The sequence below is a fragment of the Lutra lutra genome, chromosome 12 (genome assembly GCF_902655055.1).
Source record: "Lutra lutra chromosome 12, mLutLut1.2, whole genome shotgun sequence".
NCBI lineage: Eukaryota > Metazoa > Chordata > Mammalia > Carnivora > Mustelidae > Lutra > Lutra lutra.
In genome coordinates this window covers 38,825,294-38,846,966 of record NC_062289.1, presented here as the reverse complement: position 1 = coordinate 38,846,966, position 21,673 = coordinate 38,825,294, and the positions used below count along the sequence as shown (strand labels likewise).

At 34.9% G+C, this 21,673-nt stretch overlaps 1 protein-coding gene across 10 annotated transcripts in view; it reads right to left on the bottom strand.

Annotated features, from left to right (window-relative positions):
* Positions 1-21,673, bottom strand: part of NOL4 (nucleolar protein 4) — a 413,344-nt gene that overhangs the window by 284,265 nt on the left and 107,406 nt on the right. For 9 of the 10 annotated variants that reach the window (XR_007122029.1, XM_047698453.1, XM_047698439.1 and 6 more), the window contains 3 exons: positions 19,454-19,565; positions 18,443-18,555; positions 12,372-12,504 (listed from right to left, as the gene is read on the bottom strand). Coding sequence is in view for 9 of the 10 variants with exons in the window: in XM_047698453.1 (XP_047554409.1) it covers positions 12,372-12,504; positions 18,443-18,555; positions 19,454-19,565 (358 nt within the window). In the remaining variant the exon portion in view is untranslated. Of the gene's footprint in view, positions 1-12,371; positions 12,505-13,643; positions 13,715-18,442; positions 18,556-19,453; positions 19,566-21,673 lie in introns of those variants that run through there. The other variant, XM_047698443.1, reaches the window with a different exon arrangement.

Below are 21,673 nucleotides of genomic sequence, written 5' to 3'. Positions count from 1 at the left end.
GGGAGAAATAATTTCACATATTGGTAATACCTACCAGCCTTTGTGTTGGCTGCAGGTTTTTACCAAAAGCATGGAAGACCGGCAGCAAAAACAAGACAGAAAATGACTGGAAGATTCTTGCAGTCAAGATGGAAGTGGAAGTGGGAAGTGTGCTCCTTCAGTAATCACCCTGGTTTCCTAAATTCTCTCTCTCTCTCTCACTCTCTCTCTCTCTATATATATATACATACCTACCTTGGAATTAAAATGGCTGAAACTAATATTACACTGTATGTTAACTAACTGGAAATTAAATAAAAACTAAAAAACAATAGATAAAATGGCTCTTTAAAGATTTGAAGGTCCAGCTGGAAGAAGGACGGGGGTTTCTCCATCATTCTTTAATCCCTTCCTCTAGCCTGAGAAAACACTTAAAACAGTTTAAGGACATATAGAAAATGGTGGAGGGGCACCTGGGTTGTTCAGTCAGTTAAGCATCTGACTTGATTTCAGATCATGATCTCAGGGTGGTGCGATTGAGCCCCAAGTCAGGTTCTGTGTTTAATGGGGAGTCTTCTTGAGATTGTCTCTCTCCCTCTCCCTCTGCCCCCACCACACACTCACACACTCTATCTCTAAAATCAATAAATATTTAAAGAGAAAAGAAAAGAAAGAAAATGGTTCAGGATGAAAACAAAAGAAAATGTTATAGACGAGAAAGGGAACCTAAAACGGTGAACACTCAGAGTGTTCTAGAGCTAGAATAAATCTTAGAGGTTATCTGAGGTTCCCATTTACAGATATAGAAAGTTTGCACAAAGATTGTAATTTTAAGTAGTCACTGGAAGAGCTGGGATAAGAAATCAGGTGTCAAGGGGCACCTGGGTGGCTCAGTGGGTTGAGCCTCTGTCTTCAGCTCAGGTCATGATCCCAGGGTCCTGGGATCGAGCCCCACATTGGGCTCTCTGCTCAGCAGGGAGCCTGCTTCCCCCCCCCCCTCTCTCTGCCTGCCTCTCTGCCTACAAATGATCTCTGTCTGTCAAATAAATAAATAAAAATCTTAAAAAAAAAAAAAAAAGAAAGAAATCAGGTGTCAAGATTAAAACTTAAGAGTTTCTCCCTGATCCCCAGTTAATGAATTCACTTTGGGACCTCAAAGCTACTTTATGTTCCATTGCTCTTCAGTGGGTTGAGAGGTAGATAACAGAGATAGCTGTAGGCCTCAGAAACCCCAAAGTGAGATGTGAAAAGGACAGAAGATTCATTCATGGGCAAGGAAATCAACTGCCATCTCATGTTTGGCAAGAAAGACTGAGTTCAAGAGTTGAGGGCATTTCCATCTCAGAAGCAAGCAGATGGGGAGGAAATTTCAAACACATCTTTAATTCAAAAACTACATTACATTCTGTGATATGTCAAACCCCATTCTTGGCTCCAAAGGCCGGGAGCAAGGATACAGATGATAACACTGTTTCCTGCTTTGTAGGCCTTCTCAGTCAAATAAAGAGGTGAGAGTGATAAGAAAACAATTAAACTATAAATATACAATAAATACAATGAAATATCCTTTCAACTGTTTTCTTCAATATTGTCTGATTATTCTTTCCCTTTATGAACCTATCATCTAATTATGACCTTTGTAAACCTAGTAAATAATGATTTTTATGGTCAGTTTAGCACCATTTTGTAACTGCTTTATCTCTCTGTACAACTCTTATGAAACACCAGCTTCAAAGCCCCAAAATTATTCAACCCTGAAATTATTTTTAACCAAAGACTAAAGCTGTTTCTTTTTTTGTTTGTTTGTTTGTTTGTTTTAAGTAATAGCTGGCTGACCCACAGGAGCCACAAGAAAGTTGTAAAGAAACATAGCATGGTGTTGACATTACAGTGATGGTTTATAAAGGTTAGCCAGGTGGCAGTAAAAACAAACAAAAATTTAGAAAATAAAATGACTTAGGCTTTCAAATTGGTAAAAGTCAAGTGGTTCTGATTCTATAAGAGAGCTGGATACATAAATTTATAAGTTCAAAGTTGATTTGAATAAACGCTCAAAAGATATATATTTTCTAACATCTCTTTGGTGTCATGTGTATTCTTACCTTATTTATGCATTCAGTATCAGACAAACAAAACTCAATATTTAAGGACTAAAGGATCTAGTCTTTGCTACTTCATCCGAACAGAATTTTGGCATCTCCTGGAGGTACTAAAAAATTGCATGTTGGATCCATGTAATCATTCATGGACCAGTGAACACTGTCATAAAGGTCATGACAAAGCACAAGTCAAATACTTCAAAACAAAGAACTAACCCAGAAGTAAAATTCCAAATTAATCGGATATCCTTCACTGATCAGATTAGACTCTCCAAGTCATGACTGGAACCTAGCCAATTTCCCTTAATTTTCCAGAGGTCCAGGAACTTGGCAGTTAAGATTGGATTGGTGTCTGGAGTTTGCAAGCTTTAAGCTGAAATCAATAAGTTAAATTTCTAAACAAGCACTCACTTATTTGAAAAGCCATGTATATGAGTAAAATATCAAGAAGCAGAATTTTAATTCAAGAGAAAAGTAAACTTTCAGATATTGTCACCCTAATGACAAGAAAATATTCCCTACAAAAGTATTTAAAGTAAATGCATAACTAAGCATCTTTTTGCCATAATTAATGTTTTACATGTAAGCCAAATTGCTATTTCTTCTTCTGCTTTTAGAAACAGAGTAACTGCCTAAAAGCAATTTAAAATGATCAAATACACACACACAAGCATACATAATATTAAAAAAGAATCTAGCAATCAAAATTCCCTCCAGTTCATAGACATAGTCCATCTAATTATCTATCTTCTTTATAGCACTTATAAAGATGCTTTCTATTTCTGATAATTATGAGACAATTACTTGTAGAGGAATTGCCATGAAGAGAAAACTTTCTAAAAACTTGATTGGTATAACTGCCTCAACCCAGAATAATTAATTAAATAAGTTTATCATGTAAATTGTTTTTAAATTTGGCATTAAAACAATCTGAATTAAGAATAAGTGCCATCATTGTATTACTCTTAGGTATTTTAAGTCCAGAAGTGCATGCAACTTAAAAATGGGAATTAACACAAGTAAGAACAGATTCAATTTGGGAAGTCAAATATTTTATTACATTTATGTAAAAAAAAAAACCTTTCTAATTATTTTTTTCTCAATGCAACATTTCCTAAACAATTAGAAGCCATTAAAGGAAAACAAAGTTTTGGAACAAAGAAAGTGACTTACATAAGACAACATAATGTCAGTAGGGAATTTGGTGTTCTGCCTAAAAAAATTTTAATACATTTTCTAATTAAAACTTACCATCATAAAAAATTAACCACTAAATTTAATTTCATACTAAGTATACTGTTTTACATCATTTTTATTAAAAACATGTTTTATTAGATTTTCCAACTAAATTAAATGGTGAATAGTAATTGCTTTTATTATTGGTTTATATGTTTTAATAATTACTTGAAACTATCCCATTTGGCTAAATTAGATGCAATTTTAGTCACAAACCTACTTCTAATAAAATTTTATTCACATGGGACGCCTGGGTGGCTCAGTTGGTTGGACGACTGCCTTCGGCTCAGGTCATGATCCTGGGAGTCCCGGGATCGAGTCCCGCATCGGGCTCCCAGCTCCACGGGGAGTCTGCTTCTCTCTCTGACCTTCTCCTCGCTCATGCTCTCTCTCACTGTCTCTCTCTCAAATAAATAAATAAAATCTTTAAAATAAAAAATTTTATTCACATACACACAGCAGTTAAAGAATGTTATATGTATGTTTGTGTGTGTGTATGTTCTAAAATTAAATCCAAATGTGTGCAATATCCAGATAAAAAAGACTGCAGATTGTAAAATTTAGTAGATGAGGAGCATTTTCAGAAGTATTAAAAAGCTGCAGTACACAACAAGCTGTCATAACTAAGAAAACAGTGTTAATTGAAACCCATGCATATCAATCCTTACTCAGAAGGTAATTCAGAAGATAACATTGGTCAAAACCAGCATCGGAACAGGACCATACCCACAGGACTCAATACCCTTTAGACTGTTGCCGTCTTGACACTGCCAGTAGAAATGTGGGGAGTATAAAAGTATGGTCTGGAACACCAGCTCCACACTTTTCCCCATGTGAGCTCCACACTTTTCATCCCATTTGAGGTGGTCCCATGAATCTGTTGTGGGTTTTTTTTGTTTTGTTTTGTTTTTCAGGTTTTTTTAGGTAAGTTTTCCAGGGGAGAATCTGCAGATAATGAATTCCAGGGAGAAATTCAGCATATAATCTAAATTAGGACAGAAGAAAAGTAAAACTTCCACTGTCATATCTCTTTCCCCAATTTTTTATCTCACGGCTAATTTGCTATTTTAAAAAATTTACTCCCTTCTGTTTTCACTCAAAACTGGGCTATTGATGGTCATTTTACAAATGTTGAAATCAAGATATACACTATGCACATTGTTCTGAAACAGAAATCTCAATTTCAAAAACAGTTTGTTTTTCCTATTCTTCATGTTCTACTGTAAGTTATTTTAGAACATGAAGATCAGGATGAACCAATATGACAATTTCATGTGGTTAACATTACATGTCATGTCTGTGCTTCTAATGCCACTATGTAGCTCATTCTTGGGTTCAGTAAATAGTTGTTTAAATAAACGAAATACTGAGTCTCTCAACACTTACCCTTGCCTAAGTATGCTCAAGGTTCCAAGTAAGATACTTACTAAAATTCTATGTCTGAATGGGACATATGCTTCCTTTTCGGCCACCTAGGTCCTAAATATGCTTCCTTGGGTGGGGGGGAATCAATGCTATATAATATATCTTAGTAAGAACAAAGATCCCCATTACAGAAGCCAAAGGGGCTCAAAGAATCTTGGAAAAATATTTCACATAGAAATGTGATTTTGATAGGTTTCTTACTAACACTTTTGGAAGTCAGTACACTATGGATTATTTTTTTAAAAGATTTTATTCATTTATTTGACAGAGAGAGAGAGAGAGAGATCACAAGTAGGCAGAGAAGCAGGCAGAGAGAGAGGAGAAAGCAGGCTCCCAGCTGAGCAGAGAGCTCAATGCGGGGCTCCATCCCAGGATCCTGAGATCATGACCTGAGCCAAGAGCCAAAGGCAGAGACTTAACCCTCTGAGCCACCCAGGTGCCCCCACTAAGGATTATTAAACAGGAAAATGTTCTTATCTACTATGTTACCAAATAAAACATTTATGCCTTCCTGGAAACAGGAATTTAACCCTAGATTCTAGAGAGGGATATTTGTTCTAGTCGTCTGTTGTAATCAAACTAGGCTTTGAAAGACTAAGTAGACATCAATGGGATTATTTTTTTTTCTAACAAGATTCAAAACAAGATATTTTTCTGACTTTTAGAAACCATCTTCTGACCTTTTGATCCTGAAAGCCACAACACTTTCAAAGGAAGATTAAGATTTTACTCAAAGGTATGCAATTCAAATTATTAGAATGAGGAATATTTACCTGTTATTTAATTAATCTATAAGATATTTATAACACAAATTATTTTATTTTCACTAAACTGATATTTATGGTAAACAGTTTCCCTGGTTTTTTGCAGTGAAATAAAACCTAAAATTCTTCAAAGTTTCTTATAATTAAGCCTGATTGTGTGTATGTATGTATATATACTCTATATAATATACATAATATATATGTTGTAGTTTAATATTTGTATGCAGGTTAACCACTGAGCTCTAATTCAACTTTTTTCCTTTTTCTCAAAAATGATCTGATGAATTGAAGCATATCAAAATATTTCTAGGATACAAATATTATGCAGAAAGGGGGAGATTTTTATTTTAAAAAATTGTTTTTAAGATCGTTATTTATTTATTTGAGAAAGAGTGAGAGCAGAAGTGGAGTGAGGGTCAGAGGGAGAAGCAGACTCCCTGCTGAGCAGGGAGCCCAATGCAGGAGTCCATCCCAGAACTCCAGGATCATGACCTGAGCTGAAGGCAGACACCCAACCTACTGAGCCATCCAGGCATCCTGGAAAGGGGGAGATTTTTAAATTCTAGTAAATGAACTATACATTTCTACAATCTAATAGAATTATCAAACACATCTTTGAATGAAAATTTGCCTTGAATATTTTTTTTTCATTCATCATGGTTAGACACTAAAACATTAGTGAACTGAAATCTTAATTCTCAAGTCCTTCTCCCTCTTTTTTGTTTCTAAACAATATCACCACGCTTTACTTGGCACAAAGAATGCTGGTTGTTAAGGCTTCAACGCATAAAGAAGTCAATGTTTGATACATGAATGAAGTACCAAATATTACAAAACAAAACAAAACAAAACAAAAACTATGATACAAAAATCTCTATTATTATTACTCCACTGAGTTGAGAGACAATCTGGGGACATGGAACACACTCTCCTAAGAGCAGTATGTTCTGTGATGTCATGACCAAAATTATTAAAAACGGAGGGCTTAAGAGAAACGTACGTATATTTTTTCTATTGCAATCCCTTAATTTAAAAGCTGATTGAGCTAATATGCAGAGTTAAAGGGGTGTCTCTACTTCCCTTTGTACTCCTATAATCTTAAAAAAAGGGCAAAAGGGAAAAATACAACAATTTGTTGTGATTTAAAAAAATAGAAATCCTTTGCTGATTATCTAATAATGTTTTTGAGATTAATAAAATACAAATAATCTCTTGCAAAACTATCAATAGTATACAATATTAACTCAGAAAAGCAATTAAAATGGTTCTTAGAAAAGTATATTTCTATCAAATGACGTTGAATGTTTATTTTGAACTGAAACATTCAAGTCTGTCTCTAAATCTGACTCTTATTTTGCTAGACATCCTTTAATAAATAACTTCAGATAATAATAATAACAACAAATAAATCATCTCTTTTCAAAATGTACAAATTAAGAATAAAATAAATAGGGAAAAAGGATTTTTTTTGAGCTATGGGATGTTCCCACAAATGTCTAGACTCAGGATTATATGATAATATGAGCACATTTCTATTTATAATCCATTTAAATGGACGGTAGAACAAAACACTAATTGATGAACACCTGAATACAGAACATTTTTAAGCTTTTTTAAATTTTTTAAGATTTTATTTATTTATTTGAGAGAGAGAGAGAGAGAGGATGAGAGGGGAGAAGGTCAGAGAGAGAAGCAGACTCCCCGCTGAGCAGGGAGCCCAGTGTGGGACCTGATCCCGGGATTCCGGGATCATGACCCGAGCTGAAGGCAGTCACTTAGTCAACTGAGCCACCCAGGTGCCCCCATCTTTAAGCTTTTTGATCCACAGAACCTTTTGGAATTCTGTAGACCACGGCCATTGCACTGCATAGGGGAGCCTCTTTCACAATCAGCTACTTAGATTTCATGATAGCTCCAAAGACCTCCTGCTTTTATGATTAACTCAAGTGATTAGGTAATTGTTAAATGATTTTAGCCTCCAGGTATTACTTGAAGTCTGTAAAAAAGTTTTACATAGCTTAATATGTTTTACTCAAAATCGGGTAAAGGTGGCCCAAGAGTACAAGCTTCCAGTTATAAAATAAATAAATCCTGGGGATCTAATGTATGGCATAGTCACTACAGTTAATAATTCTGTATTGCATAATTCCAATTTCTGCATTGTTGCTAAAAGAGGAGATTCTAAAAGTTCCCCTAACAAGAAAAAAATTCTAAGTATATAAGGTGATGGATGTTAACTAGACTTAAATGTGGTAACCATTTCATAATAAATACCTATATTGAACCATTATGTTGTAAACCAGAAACTAATATAACGTTACATGTCAATTATCTCGCAATATGTTAAAGGTAAAATAATTACTATGCTAAGATTCAAGGGTTATGCACATTTTTTACCTTTTTTGTTGTTGTTGTTGACTTAGGGAAGCATTATAAGCTTAAAATAAACAAAAGAGGGGCATCTGGGTGGCTCAGTTGCTAAGTATCTGCCTTCTGCTCAGGTCATGATCCCAGGGTCCCGGGATCGAGCCCCCCCATTGAGCTCCCTGCTTGGTGGGAAGCCTGCTTCTCCCTCTCCCACTCCCCCTGCTGTGTTCCCTCTCTTGCTGTGTCTCTCTCTGTCAAATAAATAAATAAAATCTTAAATAATTAAATAAACAAACAAAAATAATATTATACATAAATTTTCCCTTTTCTAAATTCTTGTTCTAGTTTACCTCTTCTAGACCTTTACCTAAATATCTGACCTAGTGGCAAGACATTTCTCTTCTTTTTCTTTCTCCAACACACATAATATACATATATCCACCAAACAAATTTGTATTATCTCCCTTCGTACTGATTAGGTTGCAAATCTTTCATAACCACAGTGAGGAAAAAAAGAATTTTTAACTCTCCATTTTATATGGTATCTAATAAAGACTTTGTTATACCTATACCTACCTGTGTTTTAATTATAGGGAAAGATGTCTAAAAATCATAATATTTCAATTTCTTTACAATAATAAATTGATCACTTAGTATTAAAGAAAATAGAACCTTTTAATTTAAAATTTTAAATGCTATGTTATTCATATTCTACAAATATTAAACTAGGGTTCCAGCTGTCTATTAAAATGTGAGTTTCACTATTATTTCTCTAAAGACTTCAGAAACATCAAACCCATGGCTACAGAGAAAGACATTTAATGGCCAGGTCAGAATAAAACAATATTCTAGACTACCCCATCTAATATAGTAGCCATCAGACACATGTGACCATTTAAATTTCAATTAACACTGATTAAAGTTAAATCAAATTAAAATTAGCATTAGCCCTTCAGTTGCACTAGCAATATTTCAAGCATTCGGTGACCATAACATGGCTAGTGACTATCTTATGAGCAGCACAAATACAGAACATTTCCATGATCTCAGAAAGTAGACTGAATGTGATTCCTAGAGTCTTTTCCAATCTCTACTTCTCAACTGCTCTTCATTAGGTCTCTTCAGTCTCCATCTTACTGATTCTTACTCAGACTCTCCTTCTCTGCCTCCACCAGTTGTTCTCAGCTTGGGGAGATCATGCCCCCCCCATGAGACATTCGCAATGTCTGAGACATTTCTGGTTGTCACAATTTGGGAGACAGGATTTAACGCTGACGTGTGGCGAGTGGAGGCCAGAGACATCGCTGAACACCCCACAATTCACAGGACACCCCCACAACAAGGAAGGTTATGCCAGTAGTGCCCAAGTGGAGAAATTCTGGACTAGACTACTCGACGTTGAAGCTGCGTGTGGACTGCCCACCCAAAACTGGATTTGTTATATCACAAGTCCCCAGCTTCTGACTGCTCTCAAAGATCAGTGTACACCATCTACAAGAAAGTAATACAACCCAGATCCAATGTATGTCTAGCACTCAGAGTTCCCACTAACTTAAGAAAGATAGACATGAACTACAAAAGTTTTACTACTATGAATTCTTATTTTTACAGAGCCTGGAATTTCCTCACATGGGTAGATGAGCAGTTATCAAATGTGAGTGATGTCATGTACACTTTGATTCCTTTAGGTTGTGTGTTACATGAAGGTAGGGACCATGCTTTGCCCACCATCATATATATACGCATTTCATAACATATGCGTTCATATATAGGAAGCTCTAAAAGAAAGGTAACACTGGATGAGAAAAACAAGATATGGAATACTGTAAATGATATGAACTTATTTTTATAAAAGAATGGTGAGAAAATATTCTGAGCATGTACATATGTTTGCGTGTGTGTCCGGGTGTGTTCTTGTGTGTGTATGTGTGTATAAGTACAGAGAAAAATGGAATGATAACAGTAGTTGGCCAATACAGATACCCTAGGAGAATGCTACCATCAGGGGAAAGGTGAAAAAAAAAAAGTAGAACTTATGTGGCAAATCATGATAATGGTAAAAAGTTATATTTTCATTGTAAATAATGGGGCATTCAAGACTACCTCAAATGTAGCAACTGAAAGGAAAATCAAAAGCATAAGGTCTATTCATTAATATGGCATTTGCATTTTAGAAGTGAAACAGCTAATAAATAAGAAAAAAATATCATTTCCTACAATGATAAGTCTTCTGAAGAACATTAAAATGTAGCCCTCTGGGGGAGACAGTCCTGAGCTCTGGATAGATATGAGGGCTTGGAGAAGCGAATTTAGGATTTATCAGGGTGCAGTTGGTATTAAAAGCTACACGACTCAATGTGATCATCTAGAGAGTGAACATGGGGGGAGAGAGAGTTAAGGGTTGCACCGGAGGGCTCTCCAATGTGGAGTGACAAGGATGAAAGTTTACCCGAGATGAGTAGAAAGAGTGGAAGGGAGAAAGCGGAGATGATGGGACAAGTCCTTAAATGAGTTTTGCTAGTAAGAGTGTTGTGGGCATGGTACAGAGGAATGGGGCATGGAATGGAGGGCCCAATGGGATCAATGGAGGCTTCTAAAGAGGACATTTATGACACCAGTCTTGTATGTAGGAAAAAGAAAGGAAGTTCTTACAAGAGAAAACTCAGTGAGAAGTGTGAAGGCCCTTATATAAAGGAAGAGTTAGGCTTAGGGTGGAGAAGGAATGACTACATATGTCCTTATCCTTGAGGCAAAAATTGGTATGTGATGAGAAAGTACTTTCCCCTCAGAGTATATAATATTTGAAGTTATTCCACTGGATTTTATTAAAATCAATATAAATTTATATCACACCAGCTATTTCCTAGCCAAAGATCCACAACTGACAACTTCAAACAAGAAAATCATGATTTTGCATCATGGGACACACCCTCTTATTATTTACATTCTCTAGAATTACAGACTAAAAAAGACGATAGCATAAACAGGCGAAACACATGAACAAATATTAGTAGAGCTATATATCACTGATATATAGTTCTGTTATATGACAATCCCAGTGCTAGATAATTTCCAATAAAAAATCAAAATCTGAAGATGTCTACTCATATTTTAAAAGAAAAAAGACTGGGGTGCCTGGATGGCTCAGTCGGTTAAGCGTCTGCCTTTGGCTCAGGTTATGATCCCAGAGTCCAGAGATCGAGCCCTGCATCAGGCTCCCTGCTCAGCAGGGAGTCTGCTTCTCCCTCTCACTCACCCTCTGTATTCTCCCTCTCTCTCTCAAATAAATAAACAAAAAAATAGAAAAGAAGAGGAAAAAGATAACTTATATCTAAACCAAAAAAACTTTATTCTTACAAATTTCCCAAGAAAATGTCCTTTCTATACCAATAGCTATGCTACTCTGTAGTAGCTTAGATGTGATTTTAAAGCCACCGATCAACACGCTCCCCCTTCCTTGTAATTCGTGCCAAGGACACCAACATCTTCTGGACTCATCTAAACTGTGAAAAAGAAACACCCTTCCCAATTTTTTTTTTCCTTGAACTTTTGGTGTACTTAAAACTAGGGATTTCTTAAACCTTGACAACAAAAGCAGATCACTAGTAGCAGCTAGAAATGCAGCAACCGTTTACAACAAGCTTTTCATAGCAACTGTCAGAGAAAGCAAGAAAAATGTTTCATTTCCCTATCTACAGAGGTATGCACAAAACTATACAGTCCAAAAAATTCATGTAAACTTGTTAATTACAGGAATAATAAAGTAATGTTGAATAAAATTGGTCATTTGCCATCTATAACCCTTCATTTTCATTCACCATTACCCTAGTAAGGTACATTTACTCTCACACATTATTCTATATTTACAAAGATCTCTGCAAATAGGAAACCTAAAACATTAACTGCCTAGGCTACTCTCTCTACATTCCCAGTTGTCTTCCCATCAGGAACAACTGGATAATTCAGGGATTGCCAACGGACCCAGGAATAAAAGATCATGATCTTTTTTTTTTCCCTTTACTACTGAATAAAGTAGATCAAAATCCCGCAAAAATCCCCTTACCCAGCAAAATCACTTTGGTAAAACTGGCCTTTTACGTAAGTTGTTCTTAATTACAATTTTGTCATTTAGGAAAATTAAAACATCCAAATTATTCTTCTGATCATTTTTAAACTCTTAATTATTATGGCTCAAGAAACCAAAGCTAGGAAACATCACAGAAACCAAAACTACTACTGATATGACACATTTTATGTTCAAGGAGCAAAACGTGGGCAAGCTTGGATTTTTATAACTAACATCTGTTTATAAATCAGTCTATCACCCTAGTTTTGAACAAAGTACTTGAATCTAAAAATAATGAAAGTGGATAATGGAACTTGAGTATATAGACAAAGTCCCTGTAGGAACAGATAAAAAATTGGCAAAAGAGAATGAGATGTTTTCATACATTCTAACTCGGCTTTTTGTTGTTGTGTTTATTTGGTTTGAAAGGCTTACCATCTTGCTGGCCATGAAGAGCTTGAGGACTTTGCATTCTTTCCTCCAGATTGGAGCTAAGATCAGAGTTCACAGCTGACATCCGTGTTGAATCGCTCATATCAAATTCATCACTTTCTATGGAACTTTCATCCTGAAAATGGTTTTAAAATATCATCAAACATCATAAAATATAACGTTCAAATAGTGACCATATTATCTAGAGGGTCAATTAGAGTTTAGCCAGTAAGTAAGCTTTTACAGAGCTTGTAAACATGTAACCTATTAATAGATACTTGAAATAACAAATATTGGAATAATGTCTCCCTTTAAGGAATTTCAAAACTTGTGAAAAGTCAATGTTTCTACGCACAGGCAGATTTCAAAAGTAAAATAATATGTTTGGGAAGGATGTAGTTGGGGAATTATCCTAAATAATGAAGAAAAATTTTTTAATTAGCAAAAAAAGTCCTGGAAGAAACAAATCACAAAATATAACATATAGAGAAGTCTATGTTTTGAGTCCAAAGATAAAGGACAATAAAATAGTATAAGCAAAAATCTTAGGCTGCACTAAGAAAAACTTAACCAAAAAATTGTCATTGGCAAAGAGGATGGACAAACTTAACACGGATAGACTGAAAATCCACATTTACTGACAGCAAGGTTTTAACACATCCCTTCTTTCCTTATAAGCAAACATACACTGTACGGCAACCCCCAAAAGAAGTTCTGGGTAGAAGTGTGCAAGTTCCATTTCCCAAAAGCCAGTTCACCGAGTGGCGAAATTATCAAAAGGCCAGTTTTCCAAACACCCAATTCATCAAAACCTGCCAAAAATTAACCTAAATCAAATTCAAGGTATTTTGCTGTAGCTATTTCACTGAAGCAAACTCCTGCTGGAGAACTGATTTTTGGCCAACGGTGGGTTTATGTAGGCAGAGGGGCCTGAAAAATCTGTGGTGACATACTGGAAGAACTGAATCGAAATCACCAGGTTTGACTTTAATTTGTAAGTGTCTGATCTGAAAGGTTAGCATTAATCAAATAATTAACAACAGCTGTGGTGGTCGTGTCATTTATGCTACAGATAACTGTTCTTTCTATTCATTCACTCACTTCAGTTTCATCACTACCTGGGCGTCAGGTCCCAGGATTCATCCCATTTTATAGACTGAGAAATCGAGGCACAGAGCAGTTAAAGAATGTATCCCACTATTATACACCAGAACCGGGGTTTATATGAAGTCACTCAGGCTTGAGAAAATAGCTTCTTTGAATAGGAAGAGTTACCTTGGCTTCATAAATGACATCTTGGTATCAGCAAAGAAGTTGCTATGGTTAGGGGGCAGGAACGTTCTAGTAGACTAACAAATTGGCATTCTGATCCATAGGTCAGGTCAAGGTGATTTTGGTGTCCTTCCTTTACGAAAGGTCTGATCATGTCTGGGTCTACTGAGTAGCACTAGCTCTTCATTAATTCAGCAAGGAAATGCCACCCTGCGAGGCCTCTGGGCAATCAGCCACATAGACTTCTCCCGGCGGCATGCCCTCTCTCTTGGTACATTATGTTTTCTCCAATTCTAAATTCTAAGAAAATCCAAAGCATCTGAAATAAATATATATGTTAAAAGAGAAAAAATAACAGAATTCAATGTGCACATCAATGTTATCACTGTGTACCATATACATATACATACATATATATGCACACATAAGTAAGTGATAGATATTTACTATATACACTATCTATAGTGTCTACGATATGATAGTATTTTGGAGCACATTCTCTAGAGCAAGACAGAAATGATTTAGATCCATGCTCTGCCACTTAGATGTGTTACCTTAAGCAAGTTACCTAACCTTTCTGTGCCTCAATTTCTTCATCTATAAAATGGGGATTATAGCATCAATCTCATAGGGCTATATTAAGATATAAAGGAAAGATATAAAGGAAATATAATAATACTTAGAGTAGGTAGAACAATGTCAGATATATAAGTGTCAACTGTTTCATATTTTTATGTAGAATATATAGGAAATTCTACAGCATAAAATAGGATTCAAGTTGATTATATATTATGAACACATACAAAAAATAAATTTAAATGTAATAGTAAAGATGACCAACATGTGTTTATAAAATAGCTGTGTATTCTATAAAAACATAGTCTTTAGAATCAGCATTTATTATATATACTACAAATAGCTAACTATGTGTAATCCAGTAAAATAGCATTTCCAATATATACCGACTGATATATATTATGTGTGCAAGTGAATAACTGTGTGTGCAAAATGTATGTGTCTATGAGAATGTATGTGTGTTTAAAGAAAAGCTAGACACAAAGAGATCACAACCTCTGATCTACAGAATCATTATATAAACTGCTATTAGGCATTATGAATAATCAACACACATTTTACCAGCAATAAATAACATTCATATCAGCATGCTTTTTAAGAAATGTGGACAATAAATTAAATGGTTCTATAACCAAATGTGCTTGTTATTTTTTTTTTTAAAGTCACTATTCTATTTATCATGAGTGGCTTAATGACTGTGACTCTCTTAAATATTTTCCTCCTTGATTTTCTATGAAATTCACTTTTTACAATTCTACTGCTTATTAGAATATAAATTATCCAATTGTTTAATTTATAAAGACCTTTAATGAAACTAAGTGCATGAATTCATCCTGTAAGTTCTATTATAATTATTAAATGATTAAATTACTATCTTTTAATAAGAAGTGGCAAAGTGTATAAAATATAATGTTGTGGAGTTTTTCTATTATCAGATAGAGGCAATGTTAATCACTCTGGAAAAAAATTACTGAAGATTTCTGAGAGTGAAGAATCAGAAAACTTGATTGATATGACATTTAAGTGTTTTATTTTATTCATGATCATCTGTAGGCCATTCATCTAAATTCTTTCCTCTGTGAGTATTTTGTTCTGAATGATAACCAGAAAAAGAGTCTTCACATCCCACAGTGTGGCCTAATTCCTTATGTTACTAAAATCTTATCATAATGAAAACCATAGCCAATTATCATAGCTTTTGCTTCCCTAAAACTTAAGTTTTAAAAATCAGAATAAATATTTTCCTGTAATAAATAATTTCATCCCCGGTCCTTTTAAGACCATTGTGCAAAATTCAGATCTCTGATCTGTTCCATATCTTATTTTAGTTTTCAGTTTCCAGATTTTACTTCTAAAGGATCTATAGCATGTAACTCTTGGTTTCCATTGTTACTGTTCTGATCTCATGTTGCCATTTCCCAAATGATTAATAATGGTCTCCTAGTTATCTACCCACCTCCCATTTGTATCCCCACCAGTCCTGTTCATTGACTACTGTTAATCTCTCCACTTCAGAGAGGTCCTCTTCTATGCTCATAAATTTGCAGCTATATTCAAGGCCATCTAAATCTACCACGTAATGTGGAAGCTGCTCTGTCAAACATTAAGGGGTTTCCATAAGATTGTCTGAAAACCACTCTCACCAATCTCATCTTTGTTCTGGTTGTCGGTTACCTTATGCTCAAATCAACGTAAAACCTATGTTACTGGCCTTTCCATGAAATGCACCACCTCAGACCTTAGTGTGCAAGAGGGTAGATGCTGATAAAAATTCAGATCACCCGGTGTCACACACTATGTCTAGAATCAGAATCTTGGGGCAGGTGTCGGGCAACATGCAGTCTGATAAGCTCCAGGGGGCGCCTCTAATGCTGGTTATTTAGCCAGTAATGTTCAGAAAACCATTCTGTGCTGATGGAATTGGTTCTCGAATATTCCCTACTCAGGTGACTACGAGCCACACTTGGCTATTGAGCACTTGAAACATGGCTAGTGCAACTGAAGAACTGAAAATTCAACTTTAGTTAATTTAACTAATTTTCAATTAAATTTAAATATCCACATAGGGCTGGTGGCTATCATATCGGGCAGTGACGATCTGACAATTCCTCATCATTGGATCTTGAAGATACTTCTAATTATTCACGATCAGCAATGCAACAAACATCCTAATATACAAATTGTTGCATTCATCACACCCTTGAGTACGAATTTCTAATCAAAGCCTATGAATAACTTTTAAAAGTCTTTAAAATTACTATCTAACTTTCTCCCTGTAAATTTATTCTGGCTTAAACTTCATCAACAATTTATAAGAAGGTCAACTGATCTTACATTGGATAAGGCATTCTGTAATCCTAAAGGAATTCCCATTCCTGTCTTTATTTCTCTCAATCGTATTTCGTATCTTCTCATAAATATACTTTCATTGCTTACTTCCTTCCTTTTCTCCCCCTCACTAGAATTAAGTTTAATAAAGGAAAGATTTTTATCAATTTACTCTCTGTTTATCTCCATTACCTACAAGAGGGCCAGTTACATAGAAGGTACTCAATAAATAATTGTTGAATTAATTAACACAATAAATTTTAAATATAACTGAACACAAAGAAATATCTCACTTGAATTCCTTTTTAATGTGATTTACTTAATCACCTTCCTATCTTTCAAGAATCATAACTTCTAAAATTTTACAAATGATCTAGTCATTTATCTGAATATTTTTGAGGCAGTGTACAACCAATTGGTATCTTCAAAATGTAAGATTGAGAGTTATTTTCCTAATCCGGTTATAAATTAAAAGAATCTACTTCCTTTGTGTGAAATAGTTATGATGTTTTAGAAGCCAGAAGGATTCAGCATATGTGGGCTGTACTGTTGGCACAAAGTTGATCTTCTTACTTTTTAGCCTAGAAATAAATGTACCAACATCTAAATGAGCTTCCTACAAATAATTTGACAGCTCGAACCAGTTTATGAGGTTTTAAATTTTTTTCCAATTATATAATAAATGATGGCAATAATTATTCCATTCTCCAGGATGGATGAACATTAATGTTTTTTTAGTTGTCTCTCATGTCTTTAACCCAGTGATTTTATTACTATTTGTTTAATCATTTATATGTAGCCATCTGGTAATATAAAATCTGAACTGCCACTGTACAGATACAGATCATCTCACAGAGTATACCCTTACTTTTTGAGATAAAACAATTTTACAAATATTGTTTTAAGATTAAACCTATTCAAATACGGAGGAAAACAAAAAAGAATGAGTTTTATTAAATAAAGTAAATAAAGTTTTATTCAACAAAGTAAAATTGAAAGAATTTTATACTGTACCAAATAATGCTATATTTGAAAGGTATTTAACCACATTTCCTGTTATGGAGAAATTTTAAGAAGGAGTGTATGTATTAGCCTGAGAAACTATTCCTAATATTGATAATCTGAATGTGCCCATTGATTAATGGCCACTAACCAGTTTAAGGGGATTTCCTAAGCCCCCATTGCTACAGGTTTTGTGGGTAATATATATATAACTTGGCCCCTGCCTGATTAACTGATTAACTGATCAGTTAATTAGTATCCTAGAGAAGAGTAAACAAATGTGCATTTGTGTCTAATACATGCCAGCAAGCACATTTCTAGATTCTTACGGTACAAATCAAACAGAATAACTGGAAACATCAAAATATCTCTAATTAGGAAGGATCATCATAACTTATCTCTAGAAAATGCAGAGAAGTAGACAAACTAATATAGAGAATAATGAAAAAAAAAAGCATTAAAACACATGAAAGATTTAGATGGTGGAAAATTTATTATACTTGAAATTCTTATTAAAATGACTTTTTTTGACTTCCAGGCAAAATCACCTTCGTACTAAAGGCTTGGATACTTTCCTTGGGTACTCACTCATCTGGGATATCTTCCCCTGAACTTTCTAGCCCTTTACAGAGGCCAGCTTGATAGCAGTCAATTAAGGAAAAATGAATCTCTCTTGGGAACGAGCACATTCCCACAGAACACAAAGGTAACTGTGTTGAGACAGGGACTCTCTCTCAAGGACCAGAAGTTTCTGTCCATTTATCCATCTGTGCAATCCCAGTGACATTCCTTTCATTAAAAAATAAATTACCGTCTTCAAAATGCCGTCATGCTTAATATGATAGTCATGGTTATCAAACTTCATTCTGACTCAGAAGTAGATATTTCCATTTTACCTCATCTTGCTGTGAGTTTAGCAGCTGCAGTTTCATGTGCTTCATATAGGCCATGGTAATCGGCATGTTGTAGTCAATCATGCTGGTCACCAAAGTGGGAGGTTTTCCATTATCTGTAATAAAGCATTTTTAATGGGTATGAAAGTGATACCGCATTCTACCTGTAATTTCAGAATGATCCAATTTGTTCACATTGAAACAGGATTCTAGATACCAACTCTTTAGGAGATTGGTAGCCATATGGATGAGTTGTAGGAAAAAATAACTATACAAAGGTACATGGGACAAATTAACGTTACAGATTTAGTTATTTCTAACTGCAGAGCTTTTTGATACCCCAGTAACAGTGGGTGAAGCCAATATAGTGATTAAACACAATTACCTGTATTTTTCGTAGTTTTCTCCTTTGCTGCATAACTACTTTCTCTATGTGATACTTGAGTGAAAAAGGAGATTTGTGTGTTTTTTCTTTGATCTTTTTCTTTTTGTTTATTCATCCCCCAACACATGGGAATGGACTAGCTTAAATGTATTTTTGAGACTAATTTAAACTCTGAGAGAAGCTGATAGATTAGGAAAAACATCTACGTAATTTTTAAAGAGCACTAAAGACAAATTATAACCTGCACGTAAAAACTCAGTGGAGTAGCTCTGCGCTACTCATCACTTTCAGAAATAAGGAATTGGTAGGTTTAAAAGGACACCGATGGAACATCAATTTCCTCGCTAAATATATTTAACATACCATGCAATACACACAATATGTGAAAGTTAAAATATTATTATAGGAAAAAAATTATTTGCCACAGCCCAAACTGCCTTTCTTCAGAGAAAGGGCACAAACTTCCTCTGTAAGTGGGTATTCAAAATTCACTGCCTCCTACTCCAATAAATGAGATGATCTGACTTGTTGAACTGCTTCAGTCTACCACATTCTTATAAAAATGTGAGATATAAATTGCCATTATGAATAAAATTACTTTAAATCTCACTATTTGACACTGTGGCTACCTTTGTGATCTGTTCCATCTGGGTTTAAATGCATTCTTTTCTGGCACTCTGAGCAGCTCATTAGAAACCGTGTCACCGCTTCTCTTGGTAGGAAGGCATAGCTCTCTGAAATCTGAAATGATTCACAAAATAGAGGTGTTATTATATAAGCTGACTGAGTATGAGTCAACAGAAATGATCACTGTATTTCCAAATAAGACTCATTGTTCCATAATGGCAGAAAGCACAATGAAAGCATGCACCGCACATCATGCATCATTTCAAGAAATATCTATCCAACTTGACTGCGTATCTCTTAATAATAGCTAATAATGTGATGTGGAGGAGGAAAAAAACCAACCACATCTGGGTGGAGATCTATTTGTATTTCTGCATTTCTTTTAGGAAAAGTAATCACAGTGTGCAGAGAGCCTAGTGAATTTTCCTGATCAAAAATTGTCAACGTTGTTTTTAAACTTACTGCTAGCACCATCATAGTTTTATCCAATTTTACATATATATTTTCTTTAATTTAGCCCCAACTCGAAACAAGAAACTTTGGATTTGAATTAACGAACATTTCTTCATTACTGCTTTTTCAAAACATTTTAGTTGAAAATAACAGGTAATTCTAAGAGAACTCGTATATATATTTACTGCAGTGAATCATCCCTTCCACAGAAAATGACACATTGGAAATGCATTTTGGCCACTCCTTCCGTTTGTTATCTTATGTCAGTCTTTCATCATTTATGTCCACAAAGCTCACGCTGATTGTCAGAGCAAGCCTTCCCTATACCCTATAGAGCTTCAATTTTCAGAACCATGATCTAGAATCACATTAGAAATCAATACTGCCATCAGTAATTTTTAAAATACTAACTTTTCAAAAACCAAGGTATTTCTGTCATCAAAGCAAATAACTTCTAAAGTAAAGCTGACAGATGGTTAAATATCTCTAAATAAAAGCGAACACAGACCCAGACAGTGCTACTAAGAAGTACGATACTGGGCATTAGTCTTCCACCATAACACTAACGTTGGTAGGCAAAATACAAGATAAAGAAGAAGGAATGAATTGGGAATTAGACATAAATGCTACAGACAATTTCTCAGGTACATGCACAGCTGTTATGAACACTACTGTATTTTAAGTTTGTAGAAAGGGAAGAAAATATGCACCTTGTGTAAATTAAGTGCAAGGCTGCACGAGTTCCATTAATAGCGATGGGGTCAACTTTTATTTATTCATGCTGTAGAAAGACCACAACATTGAAGAAACCCCACACACTAAAATCTAAAATTGTAAAGCACACTTCGTCTTGAATTTCATAATAAAATCAATTTGCATCACTCATCCTAGATCAGGGCAAAAAAGACTTAAGAACACCAAAGAGAAGATACAAGTCCACAGTTAAAATCTTCCATGGATTATCCATACACAGGTATTAAAATTCAACTCTACTAGGGTTTTGTTTTAAGATTTCATTTATTTATTTGACAGAGAGAGACGCAAGTGAGAGAGGGAATACAAGCAAGCAGGAGTGGGAGAGGGAAAAATAGGCGTCCCACTGTGCAGGAAGCCTGATTCGAGGCTCGATCCCAGGACCCTAGGATCATGACCTGAACCGAAGGCAGAGGCTTAATGACTGAGCCACCCAGACGCCCCTCTACTAAGGTTTTAATATAACTATCATTTGTAAAATAAATTTGTTGTCCAGTTTTAAAACATCCCTCTTCATACTGTACACAGAATCATGAGAGAAAAATAAACAGAACAATTTGAAAGTATTTCATCAAACTATTTTATATTAGTTATTGAATAAGGAAATATATACATAATTTAAATTCTCACTTTCTCTTATGTTATTTCCCCTAACTACACACACACACACACACACATTTGATTCCTATTCATGTATTTTACTGAGGGAACTCATACCTTTGCCTGATTGGTTTATCTAACTAGAGATTTTTTTTTTTCCTCTCTGAAAACCTATATTAAAACAATTCAGAAGTTAAAAAAAAAAAAAATCCATGAGACATGCCTGGTCCTGGTATTTTATCTCACACAGAGTCATAGTCCATTGGAACTAGGGGGCCAAACAGTAAATCTAACAAATAGGATTTGAGAAGAACGTCCTATTGATTTTCATAAGGGATTTCTATTACATCTTTCTCTCCTTATATAAGAGAAACCTTCCATTGAAAAATGATGGGCAAACAGTGAACTTGAAGACA